Raw genomic sequence first — 23,234 nt, 5'->3', positions numbered from 1 at the left:
CCTTTAGATAGTACCAGCATTAGCTTCTGATATTGACATATCCAATGCTCTTTCCACAGTTTGTTAAAGGCTTTCAGTCAGAAATCATAAATATGTTAGGTAAATAAAAATGTTGGCTGGCATATCACTTGATTATATAAATATATAGTCAACATTTGGCTATATATTTTAAGGAGACTTTAGATACTGAAAAACAAGTCTTCTGAGGAAATTACTTGTTTCACACAGAAAGGAGGCATCACTTCCTTTCTGTACATTGTGAATTAATAAGCGCTGGTATTAAAGATCTTATAACTCAGTAGAACTGTCAAGGACCCAAGTTATGTCAAAATCGAATATATGACACTCTTTTTGGTATGTCTGCACATCTCAACTATTTTCTCTCTCCTTACGGAGAAAATTGATAAGATGTCTAAAGCCAGTTCCCTCTTCTTTTTTCTATCCCACTAACAGCCCCCTTTTCCCTCCCTTGGAAACTTGAAAGTTTTCTTTTATTCATCCAAAAATCCATTTATTTGCTGTACAAATACTTTAGGACTATTTACTTCAAGTAAAGTCAAATTGTTTACATAAGAAAAAACAGAGAAACATTTTAAAACTATGTTTCTTTTTATGGAATTTAGAAAGTATATTTAGGAGCTTCCAGGGAGGAGGAGGAAAGAGAAAGCACAAGCATGGGATTGCACAAGAAAACTCTTCCCCAAGAATTTTGGGGAGGAGGATGCCTGGGTGGCTCAGTGATTGGGCATCTGCCTTCTGCTCAGGGCGTGGTCCTGGAGTCCTGGATGGAGTACTGGATCTGGCTCCCTGCATGGAGTCTGCTTCCCCCCTCTGCCCCCCACCCCATAAATAAATAAATAAATAAATAAATAAATAAATAAATAAATAACTTTGAAAAAAAGAGTTTTGGAGAGGAAGAGAAAAAAACTTCCCATTGACTGGGAAAAGGAGGAGGAATGCCATAGTTTTTATAAGCAACAGAGCTCAAAGTCTGAAGTTGTAGAAGTTCAGGCCATCACCAGGGTCATGCTTGGCAGGTTTAGCGGTGCTCCTGAGGGCCAAGCCCAAGAAGTGGGCATCGTGGTCTGAGGATCCCCTGAGTCTAACAGGGAGAAACAGTTCCGCTTTTTGGAGTGCATTTGGAAGTGGTAGCACGGCCTCACCAGGGACAAAAGGGCTGGCAGGGACCAATATGCTGCCCCATTCACTAGTATAGGAACAGAGACACCTGCAGAGGCCAGCAAACCTTGGTGCTGCCTTTTTAGTCTGTTTTACCATAAATTCCAAATCACCCTGTAGTCATGCTACTGCTTTACTGGGACAAACTAGCACCAGCCACAGCATGGCAAGACCCTCCCCAAGAGGATCTGTATGGGTTTGCACCTCACAGGTCTCTAAAATTTGGAGTTTTGAAACCCAGTCATGTACCTGAGATAAAACACAGGGTAGTATGCCACCTGACAGGCAGACAGCTTGGACACAGACAGGGTGAAGGCAGGGATCTGATAGGAGCCAGGAACACAAGAGGGGAGATTGTTTGAAGACTTCCTAAAGAGTGGTAGGTGTTATTTCCCAGATCTGGAGATGAAAGAGCAGTGTGATGTCATTTCCCCCCACCCATCAGCACTGACTAACCTCAGTAAGCACCATAGCACCCCCAGGGGAGCTGGACTCAATTATACCAACCACTGTCCTCCTGTACCCTGCTGATGCACATCCACTAGAGCAAGTCCACCTGAGAATCAGCACAGCAGGCCACTCCCCCAGAAGACCAGCACAGGTTTCTTGCACACACCAAGTCTACTGATCATAGAATGCTGCAAAGCTTCAGCTCTAGGGGACATAGGATATAGCTGCTTTTAACGAAAGCCCAAAACATACCTAGAAAAATTTGCCACACAGTGGACAAGGCCCAAACACCCCCTCCACTGCAGACAAAGAGAAACTGCAGAGGATTGACCTGAGTAAAGGAACAACCAAAACATAATAGCAGAGTGTACACTCTAATACACCTCCTGAAGCACCAGCCCCAAGAGAGTATAGGACCTCTTCTTAATATGGCCATTATTCTCAGAAGCAGGAATATAACAGACTTTCCCAACAATCACACACACAAAAACCAGTATCTAAACAAAATAACAAGATGGAGGAATTCATCCCAAAAGAAAGAACAGGAAGAAGTAGTGGCAAGGAATCTAATTAAAACAGATATAAATAAGATGCCTGAGCAGTATTTAAAACAATCATAAGGATACTCGCTGGGCTTGAGAAAAGCATAACAGACACTAGAGAATCCCTTACTTCAGAGATAAAAGAATTGAAAACCAGTCAGGCCAAAATTCAAAATGCTAAAACTAAGATGCAAAACTGACTGGAGACAATGACAATAAGGATGGATAAAGCAGAGAAACAAATCAGTAATAAAGCAGCTAAAATTATGAAAAACAATGAAGGTGAAAAGAAGAGAGAAAGAAAAGTATTGGATCATGAAAGTAGACTTAGGTAACTCAGTGAATCCTTAAAGCATACTAACATGGATATCATAGGAGTCCCAGAAGAAGAAGAGAGGGAAAAGGAGGCAGGTTTCTTTTTTTTTTTTTTTAATAATCTTTTTTTTTTTTTTTTTTTTATGATAGTCACACACACACAGAGAGAGAGAGAGGCAGAGACACAGGCAGAGGGAGAAGCAGGCTCCATGCACCGGGAACCTGACGTGGGATTCGATCCCGGGTCTCCAGGATCGCGCCCTGGGCCGAAGGCAGGCGCTAAACCGCTGCACCACCCAGGGATCCCAGGAGGCAGGTTTCTTTGAGCAAATTCTAGCTGAAAACTTCCCTAATCTGGGGAAAGAAACATATATCAAAATCCAAGAGGCACAGAGAACTCCCATCAAATTCAACAAAAGCTGGTCTGTATCAAGACATATTGTAATCAAATTCATAAAATACACAGGTAAGAAAAGAATCCTGAAAGCAGCAAGGGAAGAAGTGTTCCTTAACCTATAAGGGAAGACAGATTGAATTCACAGCAGATCTGTCCACAGAAACTTGGAAGGCCAGAATACAGTGGCAGGTAATGAATGGAGAAAATACACTGCCAAGAATATTTTATCTGGGCAGCCCTGGTGGCGCAGCGGTTTAGCACAGCCTGCAGCCCAGGGCGTGATCCTGGAGAACCTGGATCGAGTCCCGCGTTGGGCTCTCTGCATGGAGCCTGCTTCTCCCTCTGCCTGTGTCTCTGCTACTCTCTCTCTCTCTCTCTCTCTGTATCTCTATGAATGAGTAAATAAATAAAATCTTTAAAAAAATTTTTAAAAAGAATATTTTATCCATCAAAGCTGCCATTCAGAATAAAAAAAGAGATTAAGAATTTCCCAGACAAACAAAAACTAAAAGAGGTGGTGACCACTAAACCAGCCCTGCTAGAAATATTAAAGCAGACTTTTTGCGTGGGAAAGAAAGATCAAAAGCAACAAAGACTAGAAAGGAACATAGAACACCACCAGAAACATCAGCTTTACAGATAACACAAGGCACTAAGTTCATATATTTCAATAATACTATGAATGTAAATGGACTAAATGCTCCAGTCAAAAGACATAGGGTATAAGAATGGATAAAAAACATGACTCATCTATATGCTCCCTAAAGGAGACTCATTTTAGACCTACCAACACCTGCAGATTGAAAGTGAAGAGATGAAGAACCATCTATCATGCTAATGGAAGTCAAAGGAAAGCCAAAGTCACCACACTAATATCAGACAAACAAGATTTTAAACCAAAGACTGTAATAGGAGATGAAGAAGGACCTATTTCAAAATTAAGGGGTCTATCCATCAAGAAGATCTAACAATTGTAAATATTTATCCTCCCAATTTGTGAGCACCCAAATATGTAAATAAATCAATTACAAACATAAAGTCATTGATATAATACGATAATAGCAGGTGACTTTAACACCTCATTTACAATAATGGAAAGATCATCTAAGCAGAAAATCAACACAGAAACAATGGCTTTGAATGGCACACTGGACCAGATGGACTTAATAGGCATATTGAGAACATTTCATCATAATGCAGCAGAATACACATTCTTTTCAATTGCATGTGGAATATTCTCCAGAACAGATCACACACTGGATCATAAATCAGCCCTCAACAAGTACAAAAGTACTGAGATAATACCATGTATATTTTCTGACCACAACGCTATGAAATAATGAAGCCAATCAAAAGAAAAAAATTTGAAAGAGCACAAATACATGGAGGTTAAGGAACATCTTACCAAAGAATGAATGGGTAAATCAGGAAGTTAAAGGATAAAAAATAAATACATGGAAACAAATGAAAATGAAAACATAACAGACCGGGGCACCTGGGTGGCTCAGACAGTTAAGCATCTGCCTTTGGCTCAAGTCATGATCCCAGGGTCCTGGGATTGAGACCCACATTGGGCTCCTTGCTCATCAGGGAGCCTGCTTCTCCCTCTCCCCCATACTCCTCTCTCTTTCTCTATCTCACTCTCTCTCTCCCTCCCTCCCAAATAAATGAATAAAAAAGAAAGAAGAAAGAAAGAAAGAAGAAAGAAAGAAAGAAAGAAAGAAAGAAAGAAAGAAAGAAAGAAAAAGAAAGAACGAACACAATTGTCCAAAACCTTTGGAATACAGGCATACCTCCAGAAGCAAGGGAAATCTCAAATACACAACCCAACTTTACACCTAAAGGAGCTAGGAAAGGAAAACAAATAAGCCTAAAGCTACCAAAGAAGGGAAATGATGAAGATGAGAGCATAAATAAAAGATATAGAAACAAACAAACAAAATTCGGTAGAACAGATCAATGAAAATAAGAGCTGGTTCTTTGAAAGAATTAATAAAATTGATAAACCCCTAGCCAGTCTTATCAAAAGGAAAAGAAAAAGGATCAAAAGGAAAAGAAAAAAGACCCAAATAGATAAAATCATGAATAAAAGATCACAACCAAGACCCCAGAGAAATACAAAAATTATATAAGAAAATATTATGAGAAACTATACACCAACAAAATGGATGATCTAGAGAACTGGATGCATTCTTAGACACATACAAACTATCAAAACTAAAACGGGAAGAAATAGATCCATAACCAGCAAAGAAACTGAAGCAGTCCAAAAACCCCCCCAACAAACAAAAGTCCTGGGCCAGATGGCTCCCCAGGGGAATTCTACCAGACATTTAAAAAATTAATGCCTATTCTTACACTGTTCCAAAAAATAGAAATGGAAGGAAAACTTCCAAGCCTCTCCTATGAGACCAGAATTACCTTGATTCCAAAACCAAAGATCCCACTAGAAAGGAAAATTGCAGGCCAATATCCCTGATGAAAATAGATGCAAAAATTCTCACCAAGATACTAATCCATAGGATCCAACAGTACATTAAAAGGATTATTCACCACGACCACTTGGGATTTATTCCTGGGCTGCAAGGGTGCTTCAACATCCACAAATCAATCAATGTGACATACCACATTAATAAAAGAAAGGACAAGAACCATATGATCCTCTCAATAGATGCAGAGAAGACATTTGACAAAATACAGCATCCATTCTTAATAAAAACCCTCAACAAAGTAGGGGTGGATGGAACATACTTCAACATCATAAAGGCCATATATGAAAGACCCACAGCTCGTATCATCCTCAATGAGGAAAAACTGAGAGCTTTTCCTCTATGGTCAGGAACCAGACAGGGATGCCCACTCTTGCCATTACTATTTAAGGTGGTACTAGAAGTCCTAGCCTAAGCAATCAGACAAGAAGAAGAAATAAAAGGCATCCAGGGTGGCTCAGTCAGTTAAAAGTCTTCTGCCTCTTGATTTGGCTCAGGTCATGATCTCAGAAATGGGAGATAATAACCCATGTTGCCCCTACCATCTGCTCCTGCACACACATGTTCTCACTCTCTCTCAAAAAAGAGGGAAGGGAAGGGAAGGGAAGGGAAGGGAAGGGAAGGGAAGGGAACAAAGGACATTCAAATTGGCAAGGAAGGAGTGAAACTTTCACCATGTGCAGATGACATGATACTCTATGTAGAAAACCCAAAAGACTCCATGAAAAAATTGCTAGATACATGAATTCAGCAAAATCACAGGATATAAAACCAAAATACAGAAATCTGTTGCTCCAATAATGAATCAGCAGAAAAGGAAATGAAGGAATCAATCCCATCTACAGTTGCACCAAAAATAGTATGATACCTAGGAATAAACCTACCCGAAGAGATAAAAGATCTATATTCTATATTCTAAACTATAGAACACTTATGAAAGAAATTGAAGAGGACACAAAGAAATGGAAAAGCATTCCATGCTCATGGATTGGAAAAACAAACGTTAAAATATCTATATTAAGGGTAGCCCGGGTGGCTCAGTGGTTTAGCACCACCTTCAGCCCATGGCCTGATCCTGGTGACCTGGGATTGAGTCCCATGTCAGCCTCCCTGCATGGAGCCTGTTTCTCCCTCTGCCTGTGTCTCTGCCTCTCTCTCTTTCTCTCTCATGTCTTTCATGAATAAATAAAATCCTTAAAAAATATTTTTTAAAAAGAATATCCAGTGGAGAGATGGTAGTGTGTTTAACAAATGGTGTTGAGAAAACTGGACAGCCACATGCAGAAGAATGAAATTGGACCGCTTTCTTACACTGCACACAAAAACAAATTCAAAATGGATGAAAGACCTCAGTGTAAGGCAGGAATCCATTAAAATCCTAGAAGAGGACTCAGGCAGCAATGATGAAGTCCCAACAGTTCAAGTTTGCTTTTGTTTCCCTTGCCTCCAGAGACGTGTCTAGCAAGAAGTTGCTGTGGCCAAGGTCAAAGAGGTTGTGCCTATGTTCTCCTCTAGGATTTTGATGGATTCCTGTCACACATATAGATCTTTCATTCACTTTGAGCTTATCTTTGTGTACAGTGTAAGAAAATGGTCCAGTTTCATTGTTCTGCATGTGTCTGTCCAACTTTCCTAGCACCATTTGTTGAAGAGACTGTTCTTTTTCCAGTGGATGTTCTTCTCTATTTTGTCGAATATTAGTTAACCACAGAGTTGAGGGCCCATTTCTGAGTTTCCTATTCTGTTCCATTGATCTATGTGACTGTTTTTGTGCCAGTACCACACTGTCTTGATGACCACAGCTTTGTAAGACAGCTTGATTTCTGGTGTTGTGATGCCACCAGCTTAGGTTTCCTTTTTCAACATTCCTCTGGCTGTTTAGGGTCTTGTATGGTTCCATAAATTTTTAGGATTGTTCGCTCCAGCTGTGTGAAAAATGCCAATGTTATTTTGATAGGGATTGCATTGAATGTGTAGATTGCTCTGGGTAGCATAGACAATACCTTTCCTCCAGTCGATGAGCATGGACTATTTTTCCATTTCTTTGTCTTCCTCAATTTCTTTCATAGGTGTTCTGTAGCCTTTTAGAGTACAGATCCTTTACCTCTTTGGTTAGGTTTATTCCTAGGTATCTTACTATTTTTGACACAATTGCAAATGAAATTAATTCCTTAATTTCTTTCTTCTGTCTCATTGTTAGTGTCTAGAAATGCAACTGATTTCTGTGCATTGATTTTATATCCTGCAATATTACTGAATTCTCGTATGAGTTCTAGCAATTCTGGAGTGGAGGTTTTTGGGTTTTCTGCATAAAGTATCATGTCACCTGCGAGGAGTGAGAGTTTGGCTTCTTCTTTGCCAATTTGAATGCCTTTTATTTCTTTTTTGTTGTCTGATTGCTGAGGTTAGGGCTTCTAGTACTATGTAGAACAACATTGGTGAGAGTGGACATCCCTGTTGTGTTCCTGATCTTAGGGGAAAGGCTCTGTTTTTCCCTATTGAGGATGATATTCATTATGGGCTTTTCGTACATGGCTTTTATGATATTGAGGTATGTTCCCTCTATCCCTACCCTGTGGACAGTTTTAATCAAGAAAGGATGTTGTATTTGGGCAAATGCTTTTTCTGCATCAATTGGGAGGATCATATGGTTCTTGTCCTTTTTTAAATTAATGTGATGTATCATGCTGATTGATTTGGGATGTTGAAGCACCTTGCAGCCCAGGAATAAATCCTACTTGGTTGTGGTGAATAATCCTTTTAATGTACTGTTGGATCCTACTGACTAGTATCTTGGTGAGAATTTTGCATCCATGTTCTTCAGGGATATTGGTCTGTAATTCTTTTTGGTGGGATATTTGTCTGGCTTTGGGATCAAGGTAATGCTAGCCTCATAGAAACAGTTTGGAATTTTTCCTTCCATTTCAATTTTTTGAAACAACTTCAGAAGAATAGGTACTAGTTCTTTAAATATTTGGTAGAATTTTCCCTGGGAGTCCATCTGGCCTAGGACTTTTGTTTTTTGGGAGGTTTTTGATGACTGTTTTGGTTTCCTTGCTGGTTATTGGTCTTTTAAGGTTTTCTATTTCTTCCTGTTTCAATTTTGGTAGTTTACATGTTTCTAGGGATGCACCCATTTCTTCCAGATTGCCTAATTTGTTGGCATATAGTTGCTCATACTATGTTCTTAAAATCCTTTGTATTTCCTTGGTGTTGGTCGTATCTCTCCTCTTTCATTCATGATTTTATTAATTTGAGTTCTTCCTCTTCTTGATAAATCTGGGTAGGTGTTTATCGATCTTATTCTTTCAAAAACAAGTTTCTAGTTTTGTTATTCTATTCTACTATTCTTCTGCTATTTCACTGAGTTCTGCTCTAATCTTTAGTATCTCTCTTCTCCTGCTGGGTTTAGGCTTTATATGCTGTTCTTTTTCTGGCTCCTTTAGGTGTAAGTTTAGGTTGTGCATTTGAGACTTTCCTTGTTTCTTGAGAAAGGCCTGTGTTGCTATATACTTCCCTCTTAGGACCACCTTTGCTATATCCTAATGGTTTTGAACAGTTGTGTTTTCATTTTCATTAGTCTTGGTGAATTTTTAAAGTTCCTCTTTAATTTCTGGTTGACTCATTTCATTCTTTAGTAGGATGCTCTTTAGCCTCCATGTACTTGAGTTCTTTCCAAATGACCTGTTTTGAACAGCTGTTTTCATGTTCATTTGTTTCCATGAGTTAAGTTCTTCTTTAATTTCCTTTTCCAAAAGTGTTATATTGTTTCCATCTGAGTATGATTCATGTGTGTAACTAATATGTGGAATGTTTCCATGAATCCAAAAGTACACTTCCGTTTGGTTGCTGACTTCAATATTTCATATTGGTTTATATACATAAGGACTCTTTAGCCTCCTCACCAAGGAGGAATCTTCTATGGCCATTCTATGTAGAGGTGTGATCAATGTCCCACCACCCCAATATTTCGTATTGGTTTATGTACATAAGGACTCTTTAGCCTTCTCACCAAGGAAGAATCTTCTATGGCCATTTCAAGTAAACTTCAATGACATGTCCAAGGGCAGTTGTTTTCTGCTCTCAAACCAGTCACAAAGGGAAAACATACATACTTAGACCAATTTTCTCTACTTCTATCCAGTATTACCAGATTCTTAGATCCATACCAATAGTAGCCATCTGTTGAAACCACTTTACATCCTATGAAACTTAATCAGCAGATGTGCACATTTTACTTGCCTTAACTAGCTTAAATAGATTTCATAGTAAGAGGCTTGAACTAATGTATGCCCACAGATCAGTTGGGCAACAAAGACAAATGGCTTAACTATGGGATATAAATGGAGGCATCCTTGCCTTTTGAATTGATTGATTCATTTATAATTCAGGGCTATAGGAGTCTACTCTCTGCTCTTCCCTACGTTCTGTTGGGCTCTTATCACCCATTGGGTAGCATTGGAGGCAAATCAGACATGCTGTCAATTTGCCAAAGTATAAATTTATTTTGTCAAATTTATTAAACATACTTATTAAATATATTCATTTTGTTGTAAAATAAATGTCTTTAAGCAGAAATACCTTTATACATTCCCCATTTTGAGACATTCAAGTTTCAGTTCAATACAATGAGTAAGGTCAAATAGCTAATTACTATGGTCCACAGGTAAAATCAACTGCTTATGACATAACTTATATGTCATAATTTTAAGTGACCAGCTGTCCATTATGTAACAATATTTTTAAGTTTTTTTAAAGGTTTTATTTATTTATGATAGACAGAGAGAGAGAGAGACAGAGAGAGAGAGAGACAGAGAGAGAGAGGCAGAGACACAGGCAGAGGGAGAAGCAGGCTCCATGCCGGGAGCCCGATGTGGGACTCGATCCCGGGACTCCAGGATCGCGCCCTGGGCCAAAGGCAGGCGCTAAACCAGAGCCACCCAGGGATCCCCAATATTTTTAAGTTTTATTTAAATAATCTCCACCCCCAATGTGGGGCTTGAACTCACGACCCTATCAAGGGTCGCATGCTCTTCCAACTGAGCCAGCCAAGTGCTCCTACACATAATTTCTTTAATAAATATTCTTGGTCTCAAAGTTTTAAGTCAAACGTTCTAGGGATTTTTAAGATAATTTAGGAAAGCTGTACCAGTTATTAGCTTATTGTCTCTCCTTCCAATTCACTGTTCTATAGATGCTTTGAGAATGGGGTTGGAACTCTGTGACCCACCTCTATTTTGCCAGCTATTTCCCCATCAGGTTCTGGTATCAGGAAATGTTAAAAGGGAACCTGCAGTGTTGAAGAACTGTGATTGTGTGTCAACTTGGCTGGATACAGGGTGCTCAGATATTTGGTCCAACAGTATTTTGAGTATGTGAGTATTTCTGGGTAAGATTTAAATTGATGGGCTTGAGTAAAGAAGAGAGTTTCCATTATGTGGATGTGTCTCATCACATCAGTTGAAGGCCTGCATAGAACAGAAAGTCTGCCCTGCCCCCCCCCCTCCCCCGCAAGAAAGAATTCTCCAGGAGGCTGCCTTTGGACTTCATCTGCAACACTGGCTCTTCCTGGTTCTACAACTGCCAGCTCTCAGATCAGAACAGGAATATAAATTCTCCTGGGTCTCCAGTCTGCTGGCCCATCCTGCAGATTTTTGACTTGCCTGCCTCTGGAATCACGTGAGACAATTCCATGTATCTCTTTCCATATGTATACACACATCATATTGGGTCTGTTCCTCTGAAGAACCCTAATACAAAGAGGAGGAGGGTTTTTGTGTGTATGTGGGCACTGCCTCCTGTTCCCAATGCTTCTTTACTCTAGTAGTGGCAATTCCCTCTGGTAGCAGCAACTGGGTCCAGCTTGCAGTTCTGTCACCATAGGGCCCTCCTTCTGATTCAGCCCAGCTCCAGCCCAGCAGTGCTCTCCTCCATGTAGGTCTGAGTTCAGCTCTACACGTAGTCTCTTCCAACGTCCTACCTTTAACAATTCTTTGTTCCTGCTTTGTAGTTTGCTCTGGGGAGGTGTGATTAGTGTCCCACCACCCCAAACTGATTCAGATGTCAAGACAGATGACAGTACACACATCAATAAGGTCATGAGAAAATTTTATTATTCACATAATGTGGCTCCCTGAGAAGAGCAAAACAGACATCCAAGCCAGTCAGTTTACACTGATTGCAAGGAGGGGCAAATGGCTCTGATTTTTATTGTGGTTAGGGGTTTGGGCTTCCAGGGTAATAGAAAAAGCCAGGGTTTGCATAAACTTCACCTCAAGTGCTGAGGGAGTGCCTGGGCTTTATCAGCTTGCTCAGGTATCAGGCAAAAGTGGGGAGGGAGAGGGATTGAAAACTGTCAGTGGTTAAACATCAGAAATGGGGTGAGACTCCATTAAAGTTCCCCCAGCCTTGGGGTGGTACCAGGTCTCAAGTCACTACACCTCCATGATATACTAGGATTTTTTTTTTTTTTTGCCTTTTTAGTTATTTAGATATATCTCCTAAACAATTCTAAGTTCTTTTTCTTAAATTAATTGGTATGGTTTCTGGCTCCTGACTATAACCTGGGTGATACAAGTCCTCTTTGCTATTCTACAGAGTTAGCATTAACTAAATAGGTGTGCCAGTTGGGCATATAAGCATTTAGTCACCTTTCTTCACTTGCCTAATAAAATGGAATGGCTGACTAAACATCTCCAACCACAGGATCCCATCACCTAAGCTTTTCCCCCCATTTCTTAAACTTTTGAGTCTAAAGCTTCACTTCCTACTTTTAGGCAAAAAGGTTAAAGAAAATAGAGCACATACTTTCCTATAAACTGTATGTCTTGGACAACATGGACCAATACACAGAAAATATTTTCAATCATTTTCACGGATGCATGGTATTCCATCATAGATACATCAGAACTGTTGAACCATTCCTTTACTAATAGCCATCTATTTATTGCTGATTTTTGTAGGTGAGGAAACTAAAGCCTTGAGAGATTATTAAATGGCTCACTCTAAGTAACAGTATATAAATGGCAGAACCAGGACTTCTATAAAATCATAAGATGCCAGAGTCCATGCTTATAAACATTTTTATTCTTAAGTATTTTAAGCAAACAGTGAAAAAAAAAACCACACTATCCTGTTAAGCAACGTATGACTCACCTACAACAATTTTTAAAGTGAAATAAAACACAACTGCAGCTTCCACATATCCTCCCTTATTCCATCAGCAGCTCCCGCCCTGAAAAGGCAGAACACGACTTTCACACAACATTCTAATACATGACTTTATACTCTTCATCATATAATTGAATCCACAGGAATATATTATTGTGCAAAACAGTAATAACATTACTTACTATATGCCAACAATGCTTACATGTCAGCCACTAATTAAAACACTTTATTACATGCATTATTTCATGAACCATTCCCCACCCCCAATTATCTTGTGAGGTTGGCAAATATTATCCCATTTCATTAAAAAAGTGAAACACAAATTAAGTTTAAATAATGTGCCCACAGATACACAGTATGTTTAATTTTACATAAATGACATATTTACATAACTTCTGCAACTTTCTCAGCAGTTTTTATTTATCTATGTTTAAAGATGTAATTCTAGCTCTTTCATATTCTCTTGCCAAAGTACCAGAAACACCATGCACCAATACACAGAGAATATTTTCAATCATTTTCCTGTTTTTTTTTTTTCCTGTTGATGGACATTTAGGCTTTTCCCCTTCTTGTCACCTAAACAATACTGCAACGAACAATACAGCAATGAACAGTTTTATACAAATGTCCCTCTACACATGAAGTTCCTCTAGGGTTTATACCGGAATAGGACTGCTGGTGGTACGCACACCATTATAAGATTTTGCAGACTACCTGGCACAGGAGCTATCACAACTTCCACTCCCACTCCCACTTGCACAGTGAGTTCCCACTGTTCCACACATGTACCCATGCTAGGGCTTGTAAAGCTTATCATCTTGAGGAGTGTGAGATGGTCCATATTAACCCCTATTTCCCATGCTTTCTTCTATGTACATGCCTCTGTGTGGGCTGATGGTCTGTCAGCGAGGTGGCGGTCAACCACACTGAAGAACTGATTCAAAGACTTTCCAATACTTACTCATCTCTGGGGGAGTCCCAGCCCTCTGGTTCTCCCTGCTCCAACTTCGGTTCTTCCTAGGCAGCAAAAGCAAGCAAGGCAGGGTTCAAAGAAGCCTGCATGTTCTCCAGGCCAGAATGGGGCACAACATGAGAATTGGTGGCTAGGGCAGTCAGAAATTGTCAATTGAAGCCACATGGCTTGGGACCACCCAGAGCTGGACTGTGGTGGTGCACCTATAGGTGACCTCCAGTCATCACTGTTCTCAAGGCCCCCTCAAAGCACGCCAATCCTGACTCAGCTGAACTAATTCAGGTAATTTTTTTTTTTTTTTTAACAAAGTCTCTGTATGGCAAACAGATAAATAAGCACCCAAGCCTGGCCTCCAAAGTGGAGGCTGGCTGCAGTGGCAGGCCTAGCTCTTGAAAACCTGGACACCTAGCAGAGTAAGATACAGGCATCAAAAGAGGTGGGGCCAGGAGAGAGGTCTTTGACAGATGAAGATTAGGGACGACGAGGATTATTAGCTTGAAGGATGAGGACCTGGGCCAGCATGGATAGGGTCTACACTCCTAGTGAAGAGAGACAGCACAGGACAGCCAGTCCAGGGGTGTTCAGGGGCAGGCAAGGAATTAAATCCAACACCGATTACACCAAAATGTTAAGTAGTTTGCTCCAAGTAGTGAGACCTCTTCCTTTAGCTAATCTGTATTTACTAGTATTTCTATAATAATCATATATGACTCATAAAATTATTTAAAAATTCAGGTTCTTGAACAGACCCCATCAGTACAATCCCAAAATATTAAAGGCTTACCTCAATATAGAGGCATTTCTGTTGATTTTTACTTCTTCGTACACTTGAAAATTTGATTTGAATGTTTAAAAATGAGTATATCTCACTTTATAAAAATGGCAGTAGAAAACCACTATTGGCGCAGGAAGTCTGTGGGGTGACAGTGGCACAAGGAGTTGGGCAGGAGGGTGGGAGGAATATGGACAGAAAAGCGGTATTTCCGTGGTTGTAGCACAAACTCACTTGAAGCTCAAGCTGACTCAGAGCTGCAGCTCTGTGAGGACTGTGGTCCTAAAGATCAGCTACTTCACCCTGAACCTTTGCACACCAAGCCCTCCTTTGCCAATCCTAAGAATCAGGGAACAATTTAATTACTCGTTTTACATGCGAGAAAACAGATGCAGATGCTCAGTGACCTGTCCAAGATCATGCCAAGAAAAGGCACACTAAGCCTGGCCCTCCCATGACCCTGGACTCAGCACATGGGACTCTGGTGCCTGCCCAGCCACTTCTAGAGCCAGTTTTTGGTACTAGACCAGTGATGGGACACCCAATTTCCATGGACAGCTGCTGTAAGAAAATGATGCAGAGCCAGGATTACTGAACTCCCCCGAATACAAAGCTGAATGGGGACCAGACACGAACACCATGTCTGCCCCTAGTCCCCACCTCTGGCTATTCCATGTGATATCACCACAAAGTATCAGAGTCTTCATTTTCACCTGCCCACAACAATCCAAGAAGGATAAGATTACTTGCACTCTACTGAAAGGACATTTTCCAGGTTGGTTTCTTCTCACTACAAAAAATGACCTGCTGCACCAGTCTGCCCCAACTCACGCAGTAAAATGTAGTCTGAGATGGTGCTCTACTATCAAGTGAGATATTTTATCCTTATATTCATAATGTGAGCTCTTCAATAACCAGAAGCAATGACTACTTACACAAATTTTAGAAAAATCACTCCTTTACCCTGCCACTGAGCTAATTCTTTTTGCTTCAAGTTGGCAAATGAGATGGGGCCAACCCCACCAGGCCACCTTTTCTCCAGAGGGCACCAATCATGTGAACTGGTACCACTGGGTTGAACCCGATGCCGCACCAGATCCAATGTGCAAAGAAAGCTACATGAAGGTTAGAAGGTCCCTGCAGTGTGCAGAAATTAGAGATGTAAGCACAATAGTTAAATGTTCACAACTATTGAGAACTGGAGGTCTTATAGAAAATTCAGACCCTTTGAGGGGAGAGAAGAGGGTCCCATTCATGGAAACTGGCAGCAGAGACAACTGCATAAAAATCTCTAAGCTAGGGATCCCTGGGTGGCGCAGCGGTTTGGCGCCTGCCTTTGGCCCAGGGCGCGATCCTGAAGACCCAGGATCGAATCCCACATCGAGCTCCCGGTGCATGGAGCCTGCTTCTCCCTCTGCCTGTGTCTCTACCTCTCTCTCTCTCTCTCTGTGTGACTATCATAAATAAATAAATAAATTTTTTTAAAAAATCTCTAAGCTATATAATCTCACTGAGCCCTTGGGTCTGTGGTTAACCTCATAAAAATGTAATTCAGATTCAGACTACATCACTCCTCAACTCAAAACTATCCCAAAGCTCCCTCCCTCCCTTTGAGGCAGCTCCAGACCCAGTGGGCACCCATGATACTCACATGGCTTGGCCCACTACCTCTCTGGGGCCTGCTCTTCTGCAAGTTCACTCCACTCTAGCCCAGGGACCTACCTGCCATTCTCCAAGGACTACAGATAAGATTCCACCTCCTGTGCCTTGATCTAGAGACCCACAGGGTTCATGCCCTAACCTCCAGGTATTTGCTCAAGTTTCACCTTCTCTGCTGAAGCACTCCTTAACCAGCCTACTTAAAATCGCAACCCTCCTCCTAATCCAGTACTGCCTCTCACTCTTCTCTCATTTTGTCCACAACATATATTACCTTCTCAACTACTATTTGTCTCATTTGTTTGTTGTCTGTAAAGATCCAAGACAGCAGATCTTTTGTCTGTTCTGGTCATTCCTAGGTCTCTGGCACACACAACAGTGCCTGGCATATGGGAGGTACTCAGCACATTTCCGTTGAATAGATGGCCTGTTGTTGCCCATGCAGTGGGGTAGGGTAGAGACAGCAATGGGGCAATGTGAGAGCCCCACCCTTCCAGGTGATTGAGTCCAACTCTGCTCTCCTCCATGGGCTGCTGAGATTACTCTATGCCCGTGGCAGATACCAAAGCAAGATATGAAGTCCAAAGCTGCAGCCAGAACTCTCAGGAGGCATCTGAGGAGACTAGGAGTTTTTGCTGCTGCTTTTAAGGTCAAACAGAATATGCACCACCACAGGATCCAATTGGCCCCTCCCCAGCAGCCAAGCCCATTACATTATAGGCATTTTGTCAAACCACAAAGGGCAAAGCTATCTGCTTTTAGACTTATACCTGGCTAGGGGCTCCACGCCACTCTGCAAAGGCCGCTCCTGGGACCCGAGCCTCCAGAAGGGCCCCAAAAAAGAGGCTACTGTTCTTCCCCAGCATCACGTGGCCCAGCAAGTAGGAAAGCAGGTGCCCTGAATTTTTGAATCCTCAGAATTCTCTGCCACCAGCTTTGAAAACAGAAAAGGCTAGATCCTTTGTGAAGGTTTTCCCCACACTGCCCACAATTAAGGGTTCTTTAGCAGTGCTGCCAAGAACTCCTTTTCCCCACTGTCAAGATCCCAAGCTAATCTCTAATGTGGTTTTTCATATGCCGAGCCAAATTTGAAGACCACCTGAAGGTCTTCCCACACTCTCTGCATTTGAAGGGCCTCTCTCGAGTATGAAATCTCTTGTGGCTAATAAGCTGTGAGCTTTTGCTAAATATTTTTCCACAGGTGCTACACTTGTGGCACTTTTTCCCAATGGGTATGCTCTGGTCACAAGCTTCCTCAGAATCTTCAAGGGGCTTCTCCCCACTTGGTTCTAATTCCTGTAAACTCACCTTTGTGTCCTGGCTGGAAGACAACCCAGCCAGGCTGCATTCAGACTGTGCCACTCTGGTGTGTTTTCTCTGATGAATGCAGAGGGTATGTCTTCCAATGAAATCTTTCCCACACCACTGACATTTAAAAGGTCTCTCTTTAGTGTGGATTCTCTGATGATTAACAAGGCGATATTTTCTATCATAAGATTTCCCACACAGATTACATTTATAGCGCTTCTCTCCACTGTGTATTCCGTTATGATCTAAAAGACTTCTTTTACGTGTAAAAGTTTTCCCACATTCTTGGCACCAAAAAGGTTTCTCACCAGGGAGGATTTGTGGCTGCAAATTTGGTGTGTTTCCACTTTCACGATACTCATACTGTTTTTCCAGAGAGTGAATTCTCTGATGACGGGAGAGGTTAGAACTCCATCTGAAAGCTTTCCCACATTCCTTGCACTTGTAAGGCTTCTCTCTGGTGTGAATTCTCTGATGGATGAGGAGGAACGAGTGATTACGGAAGGCTTTGCCACACTGGCTACATTTGTAGGCTTCCTCTGTGTTGTGGCTACTCTGAGGAACCTGGAGCACGCTGTCCTGACTATAAGATGGCCCATCCTCAGGTTTTCTCTGAATGATATGCTGCTTCTTATGAGCAATAAAGGCCGACCGATGGGTAAACTCTTTTGCACATTCACTGCATCTGTATGGCTTCTCACCTGTGTGAATTCTCTGATGATTAATGAGGGATTTTTTTCGAGTAAAAGTTTTCCCACACTGCTGACAAGGAAAAGATTTCTCTGTAGCAGGAGCACTCTGGGGCTGACTGCAACTGGAGGTTGGTCTGAAGTCTTCTCTATATTTGTCTTGATCACAGAACTTTTCTTCCTGGTGCATTCTCATATGACGAGTAAAGTTTGATCTCCACCTAAAGGTTTTCCTACATTGGGTACATTTATAAGGTTTCTCCTGAGTGTGGACCCTCTGATGTTCAACAACATACGATTTACAGTGGAAGGATTTCCTACACTGGCTGCAGTCAAAGGGTTTCCCTCTACTTTGGTCTCTCAAATGATGATCAAATCCTGGGCCATAGATGAGAGCTTCCTCAAACTGATTAGGCTCAAGAAATTTCTGCTTAGCATGAGTTTCCTGGTGTAGACGGTAGGCAGACATGCGTCGGAAAGCCTTGTCACATAAACTACATTTATAAGGTTTCACTCCAGTGTGAATCTTTTCATGTCGCACACAGTTTGAGCTCCACCTAAAGGCTTTCCCACAAACTCTGCATTGAAATGGTTTCTCCTGAGTGTGAAGTCTCTGATGACAGGCAAGATGGGATCTATGACTGAAGGTCCTCCCACAGTCACTGCACTTATACAATGTCCCCACCATGTGAAGATTCTGCGCATGTGAGCTAATGCTGAAGTCTTTCCCATGTGAATCCTTTGTATTTCCTTTTAGTCCAGGATAAATTCGCTGATGCAGGCTAAATCCACCAACTATGTGCCTGAGCCCTTTCCCATATTCCTTGTAATCATAGTGGTATGAACTCCCTTTGAAGTGTCTGCCACAGCCATGTTTAAGGGATCGCTTTCTTCTGGGAACTCTCAAATATGTAGTATGTTTTAAATTACAACTAGTACTTCTTCCCGATTCTTCAGATTCTTTTCCTGTCCTGTGACTGAAATTGGTCTCTTCTTTCTTAACTCTTCCTTGTATGGGGTTTCCACATTGTTCCTTTAGTCTGGTCTTCTGTTCAAAAGAGTCTCTGAGACCCATTCCCTCAAAAACACTCATCACACAACAGTCTGATGGCACAGATAAGGTTTCTGCTTCTTCCAAAGGTTCATGTTTTAAGACGAACTTGTTTGTTTTTATCTGAAGCTCACCTCCTGACACAAAATAAAACACAAGACAATGTTCTCTTCTCCATACTCAGGAATGCAGAAAGCAGCAAAGGACGGATGGATGGATGGACAAACAAGTACACACACAAACAAATAAATAATAAAGAGCCACAATCTTGGGCAGTGAGGCTTTTGCTTGATTGTCAGTATCTTTACCAAATAGTTTGGGAAGGCAAAACATGGAAGAATGTTCCAGATGACAGGGAAGGGAGGAGCAGAAGGTGGGCACAGCAGCTGAACATACACAGAAATCACATTTAGCTGAATAACACAGCCAAGAAATGAATGTTAAACAGTAAGAGAGGGGAGAGGAATCATGGTATATGAGGATAAGAAGACCAACACACTCAAGAGCTCTAGGGAGGAGGACCATGGAAGACTGGCAGAAAGAACTGGAAGTCAAGCTTATCCTAGGGGCAAAGAAGAAGAGCAGGAGTGGGATTAGGGCTCTTTAGAGCTCAAAGGGGTGGGCATGAGCCAAGGCCAGCAGGAATACAGCAGAGGGATGAGGAGTAGCATCACTAAATAGAAAACAATGCAACAGTGAAGCCCCCAATGGGCAAGAACAGTTACTAAAAAGGCTTCTGGGGAAGGGGCAGGGCCAGAAACAAATGTCTAATTGGCCAGTCCTCCAGAGGGGAGAGACCCAGAAGCCCAGCACTCCTTAGCAATACTTCTTAAGGATCTTCCTTCTGTGTTCTCTGTGACTTAGTGTAAAAGACTTAAGAAAGAGAAGAGTAGATGTGAGAGGAGTAGGATACAGAGGTTCTCTGGAACTCACCTGCAAGGGCAACACCTGGATTCCCATTAGGCTGAGGTCCCTGGACATTCAGGCCCCATGGCTCCCTTGCCTCCAGCCAAGAAATCAGAATAGGTTTGGCGAATGGTCCCACTGCAGAAGAGGACATGGGATGAGATGAAAGGGTAGATAAATCATACAGATCTATTCTCCAGGACCTTCTCAGGCCTGAGGTCCTGGCAAGGACAAGGGCAAGGCCAGGGAGGCTGGTGGAGGAAGCCAGGACAGGAGGCCCAGACAACTATTTCCAACAGCTCTGAGCAGAGACAAAAGAGGCTGAAAGAAGTCACAGCTAAAAAGATCACTAGGATTCTTTGAAGGTGAGAGCCACAAGACAACTCAATCAGTTCAATCAACATTTTTGGGATATCTAACTATGAATTTGACATATATGATTTTTAACGTTTAAAATAATCCAGCAAACAGGTATCATTATCACCATATTTCAAGAGAGGAGACTAGGAGATAGAGCCAGGGTCAAAGCCAGGTCAGGTCCATGTCTAGACACCATAATAATAATGATAGAAGTAAAAGTAGGTAGAAGCATGGGTATCGATGCCTTACCCAGAGAAACCATGTTCCTGTAATTCTCCAGCATCACATCCCTGTACAAGTTTCTCTCAGCAGGGTCCAGCCATGCCCACTCATCCTGTGAGAAGGTCACTTCCACGTCCTTGAAAGTCACAGCCTCCTGAAAAACACAGTCTTATGTCTGAGAGTCAGTCTATAACTCCTGGCTATTAGGAAGGGGCAGGGGAAGGGAGCAGGTCCTGAGTGAGCACATATGGACCTGGTAAGGGTAAAAGAGAAGACCACCACCCAGCAAAAGAGCTCTGGGCTCAAGGGAGATAATCTGGTCTCCAGGATCTGAGTCTCTGGATATGAGGTCACTGGACACAGAGACTGAAGATGAGGAGAAGCCTCAATGATTCCATTAGGCAGCAATGCTGAGATGTCATGAAGGACCAAAGGTCTTGTGGCTCACCTGAGGCTGAGCTGTCAACTGGTCTCCTGGGCACCCTTCTCTCTGGGAAAGGGCAGGCACCTGGGCAACAGGGGGCTCTAAGGGGGAAGAAAGAGCCATGAATGAAGGTAGCCCAGCTCTTGGCACCCCACTGAGGAGGTCACTCTTCCCCCCCAGAGGATTCCTGGGCCTACAAGCAGGCATGGACAACTGTTAAACACCCATTCCACATTTCCCCAGTGTCTGCTGAGGGCTGGGGAGTGAGGTGTAGGGGGTGCAAAGGGAGGAGGAGCTAGGTAGACATGGGTCACAGAAAGGTAGAAAGGACACAGGGCTAAGTGCCAAGACTGAAAGGGATTCCCAAGAGAGGACAGATGGTGAAATGACAACACTACTTTGGGATGTGTGGCATACAGCTGAGGTCTTAGAGCTAGATGGCAAGTACCGGATTGCCTAGCCAGGAAGTGATACACTCCTGTTTCATAGGCAGGCTCCAGGTGGTCCCCAAGAGTAGAGTCGCTCCTGAGAGGTGAAGCAGGGGGCCATATCTGTGAGGCTTGCAGGGCTCCTGTACCCATCCAACGCACGTCTGGGCTCTGGGCAAGGGCTGGGTCCTGGTAAGAAGAAAATGATGTGAGAGGATCCCCATGGGTATCATGGGGGATCTAGTCTTGAGGATCCCTCTGAGCAAACCCAGACAAGAGGCCACATGGCCAATCTTTAAAAGCAGGGACCCAGGGGAAGGCAAGCCAGGCCTTTTGTTACCTACAGGCAGAGGTAAAGGAGGAAGAGAAAGCCCAGAGGGGAACCCCTCAGCCCTCAGCTTCCCTGGGCTCTAGTGTGGGCCTTGAAGGAAATAGGTGGAGCCAGATTCTGGCTACAACACAGGGAGGCATCCAGCAAGGCAGTGCTGTAAGGCCTGAGGGGCTGCAGTGACACCTCCCCATTAGCCCCTCAGCTCCCACCTCTGGTCTGGAACTTAGAAATGAGAGAGAAGAAATTTACCCCTGAGTTAAATGACAATGGTTCACAGCAGAGATGCAGATAGATAACATCTATAAGTATCAGGCCCTGCTCCAGGCACTGTTAAGCAAAGTAACCTCAAAGAAGTGGCACAGGTCCCAAACGTAAATCTAAGACAGTAACACTGCCAGAGAGGCAATGCTACTTGTGAGGGTCAGCCATGGAACCACAGAAGAGAAAATCTCAGGTACAAAAACTGGCAGTGCCCATCCAGGCAGAGACTTGGAAAGAGGCACTCTTTGCCCTGGGACTTCAAATGGTTCCAGTTTCTGAGGCAAGGCTATCCCTGATGTGGAAATGAGTATAAGAAGCTTACAGCCAATGAACTTTCAAGTTTTTTCTGGTCCCGTGGCCAAGACATTGATTCCACTGATTGGATGATTCTTGGCCAGAGGCTGTAAACATGTGATACCGAGCTACAGCCTAAAGATGATGACCTGTTCCTCTCATTCCCTACCAAAAAGAGAATACAGAAACAATACAAAGGTGGAAGCAGACAGCCCAATGAGTCTAAGAACAAAATTTCTTGGGTCCTAGTTGCTCAATTCATATGAACCAAAGGGTGATTATGATATTTATGTATATCTTGAGCCATTCCGTTCATTTTCAGAATTTGGGAGATGTCCTCCCAGTCCATTTTGTTTTCTAATTTCTGACTAGCTTTCAACCAGGTAGGCCTTGTATGAACATTTGGCAATGTTTTCAGGGATTTTCAAACCTTACATATAGCTCTAAAAGAATTAAATGTAACCAAGCCACAATTCTGTACCTACTATGTACCTAATTTGCTTTAATCAGTTATTTTTTAATCATTTAGAACATCTTGGTATTTTGGTAAAAATGATAAATGTTCTTTTAGATTTTTTTAAAATTGTAACCAATGTTAAGCACAAAGGTTTTCTTTTTAAATAGTCATACCTTGCACTGATTTATTATCATTTACTGATGGCAGATATTCAGTCAGATGTGTTACTTGATTGACTTAATTTGAGATTATATTTGGGAGAAGAGTATGTCAAATATGTTTCAGAAATCGTAAAGGTAATTTTCACTTATGCATAAATTATATATATGTGGAATTACATATATTTTTATTGAAAAAAAATTTTAAAGAAGTCTACAAAAATGATAAATGCTCTTTAAAAAAAACAAAAACAAAAACAAAAACTTCCAAAGCTGCAGGAAGCATTGAGAAGCTCGCCTGTGTGGGGCAGTCACAGCTCTTTCCCAGTGCTAAGGCCGGGGCTGGGCACATGGTGGACATTCAAATATACACTGTTCTCATTGTTAGATCAGTTTTGC

The 23,234-nt window shown here is 42.1% G+C and overlaps 1 protein-coding gene across 6 annotated transcripts in view; it reads right to left on the bottom strand.

Annotated features, from left to right (window-relative positions):
* Window positions 1-12,436: 12,436 nt before the first annotated feature.
* ZNF445 (zinc finger protein 445) overlaps window positions 12,437-23,234 on the bottom strand; it is a 41,563-nt gene continuing 30,765 nt past the window's right edge. For 2 of the 6 annotated variants that reach the window (XM_072727417.1, XM_072727418.1), the window contains exons 3-8: window positions 21,355-21,523; window positions 20,931-21,007; window positions 20,510-20,636; window positions 19,928-20,038; window positions 17,255-19,131; window positions 12,437-13,559 (exon numbers count right to left, since the gene is read on the bottom strand). In XM_072727417.1, coding sequence (XP_072583518.1) covers window positions 13,500-13,559; window positions 17,255-19,131; window positions 19,928-20,038; window positions 20,510-20,636; window positions 20,931-21,007; window positions 21,355-21,523 — 2,421 coding nt within the window. In that variant the 3' untranslated portion in view covers window positions 12,437-13,499. Of the gene's footprint in view, window positions 13,560-13,801; window positions 19,132-19,927; window positions 20,039-20,509; window positions 20,637-20,930; window positions 21,008-21,354; window positions 21,524-23,234 lie in introns of those variants that run through there. The other 4 variants (XM_072727419.1, XM_072727420.1, XM_072727415.1 and 1 more) reach the window with 2 other exon arrangements.

This window comes from Vulpes vulpes, chromosome 11 (genome assembly GCF_048418805.1).
Source record: "Vulpes vulpes isolate BD-2025 chromosome 11, VulVul3, whole genome shotgun sequence".
NCBI classification, from domain to species: Eukaryota; Metazoa; Chordata; class Mammalia; order Carnivora; family Canidae; genus Vulpes; species Vulpes vulpes.
The sequence above is the reverse complement of the archived record's forward strand: the minus strand, read 5'-3'. Positions and strand labels throughout refer to the sequence as shown.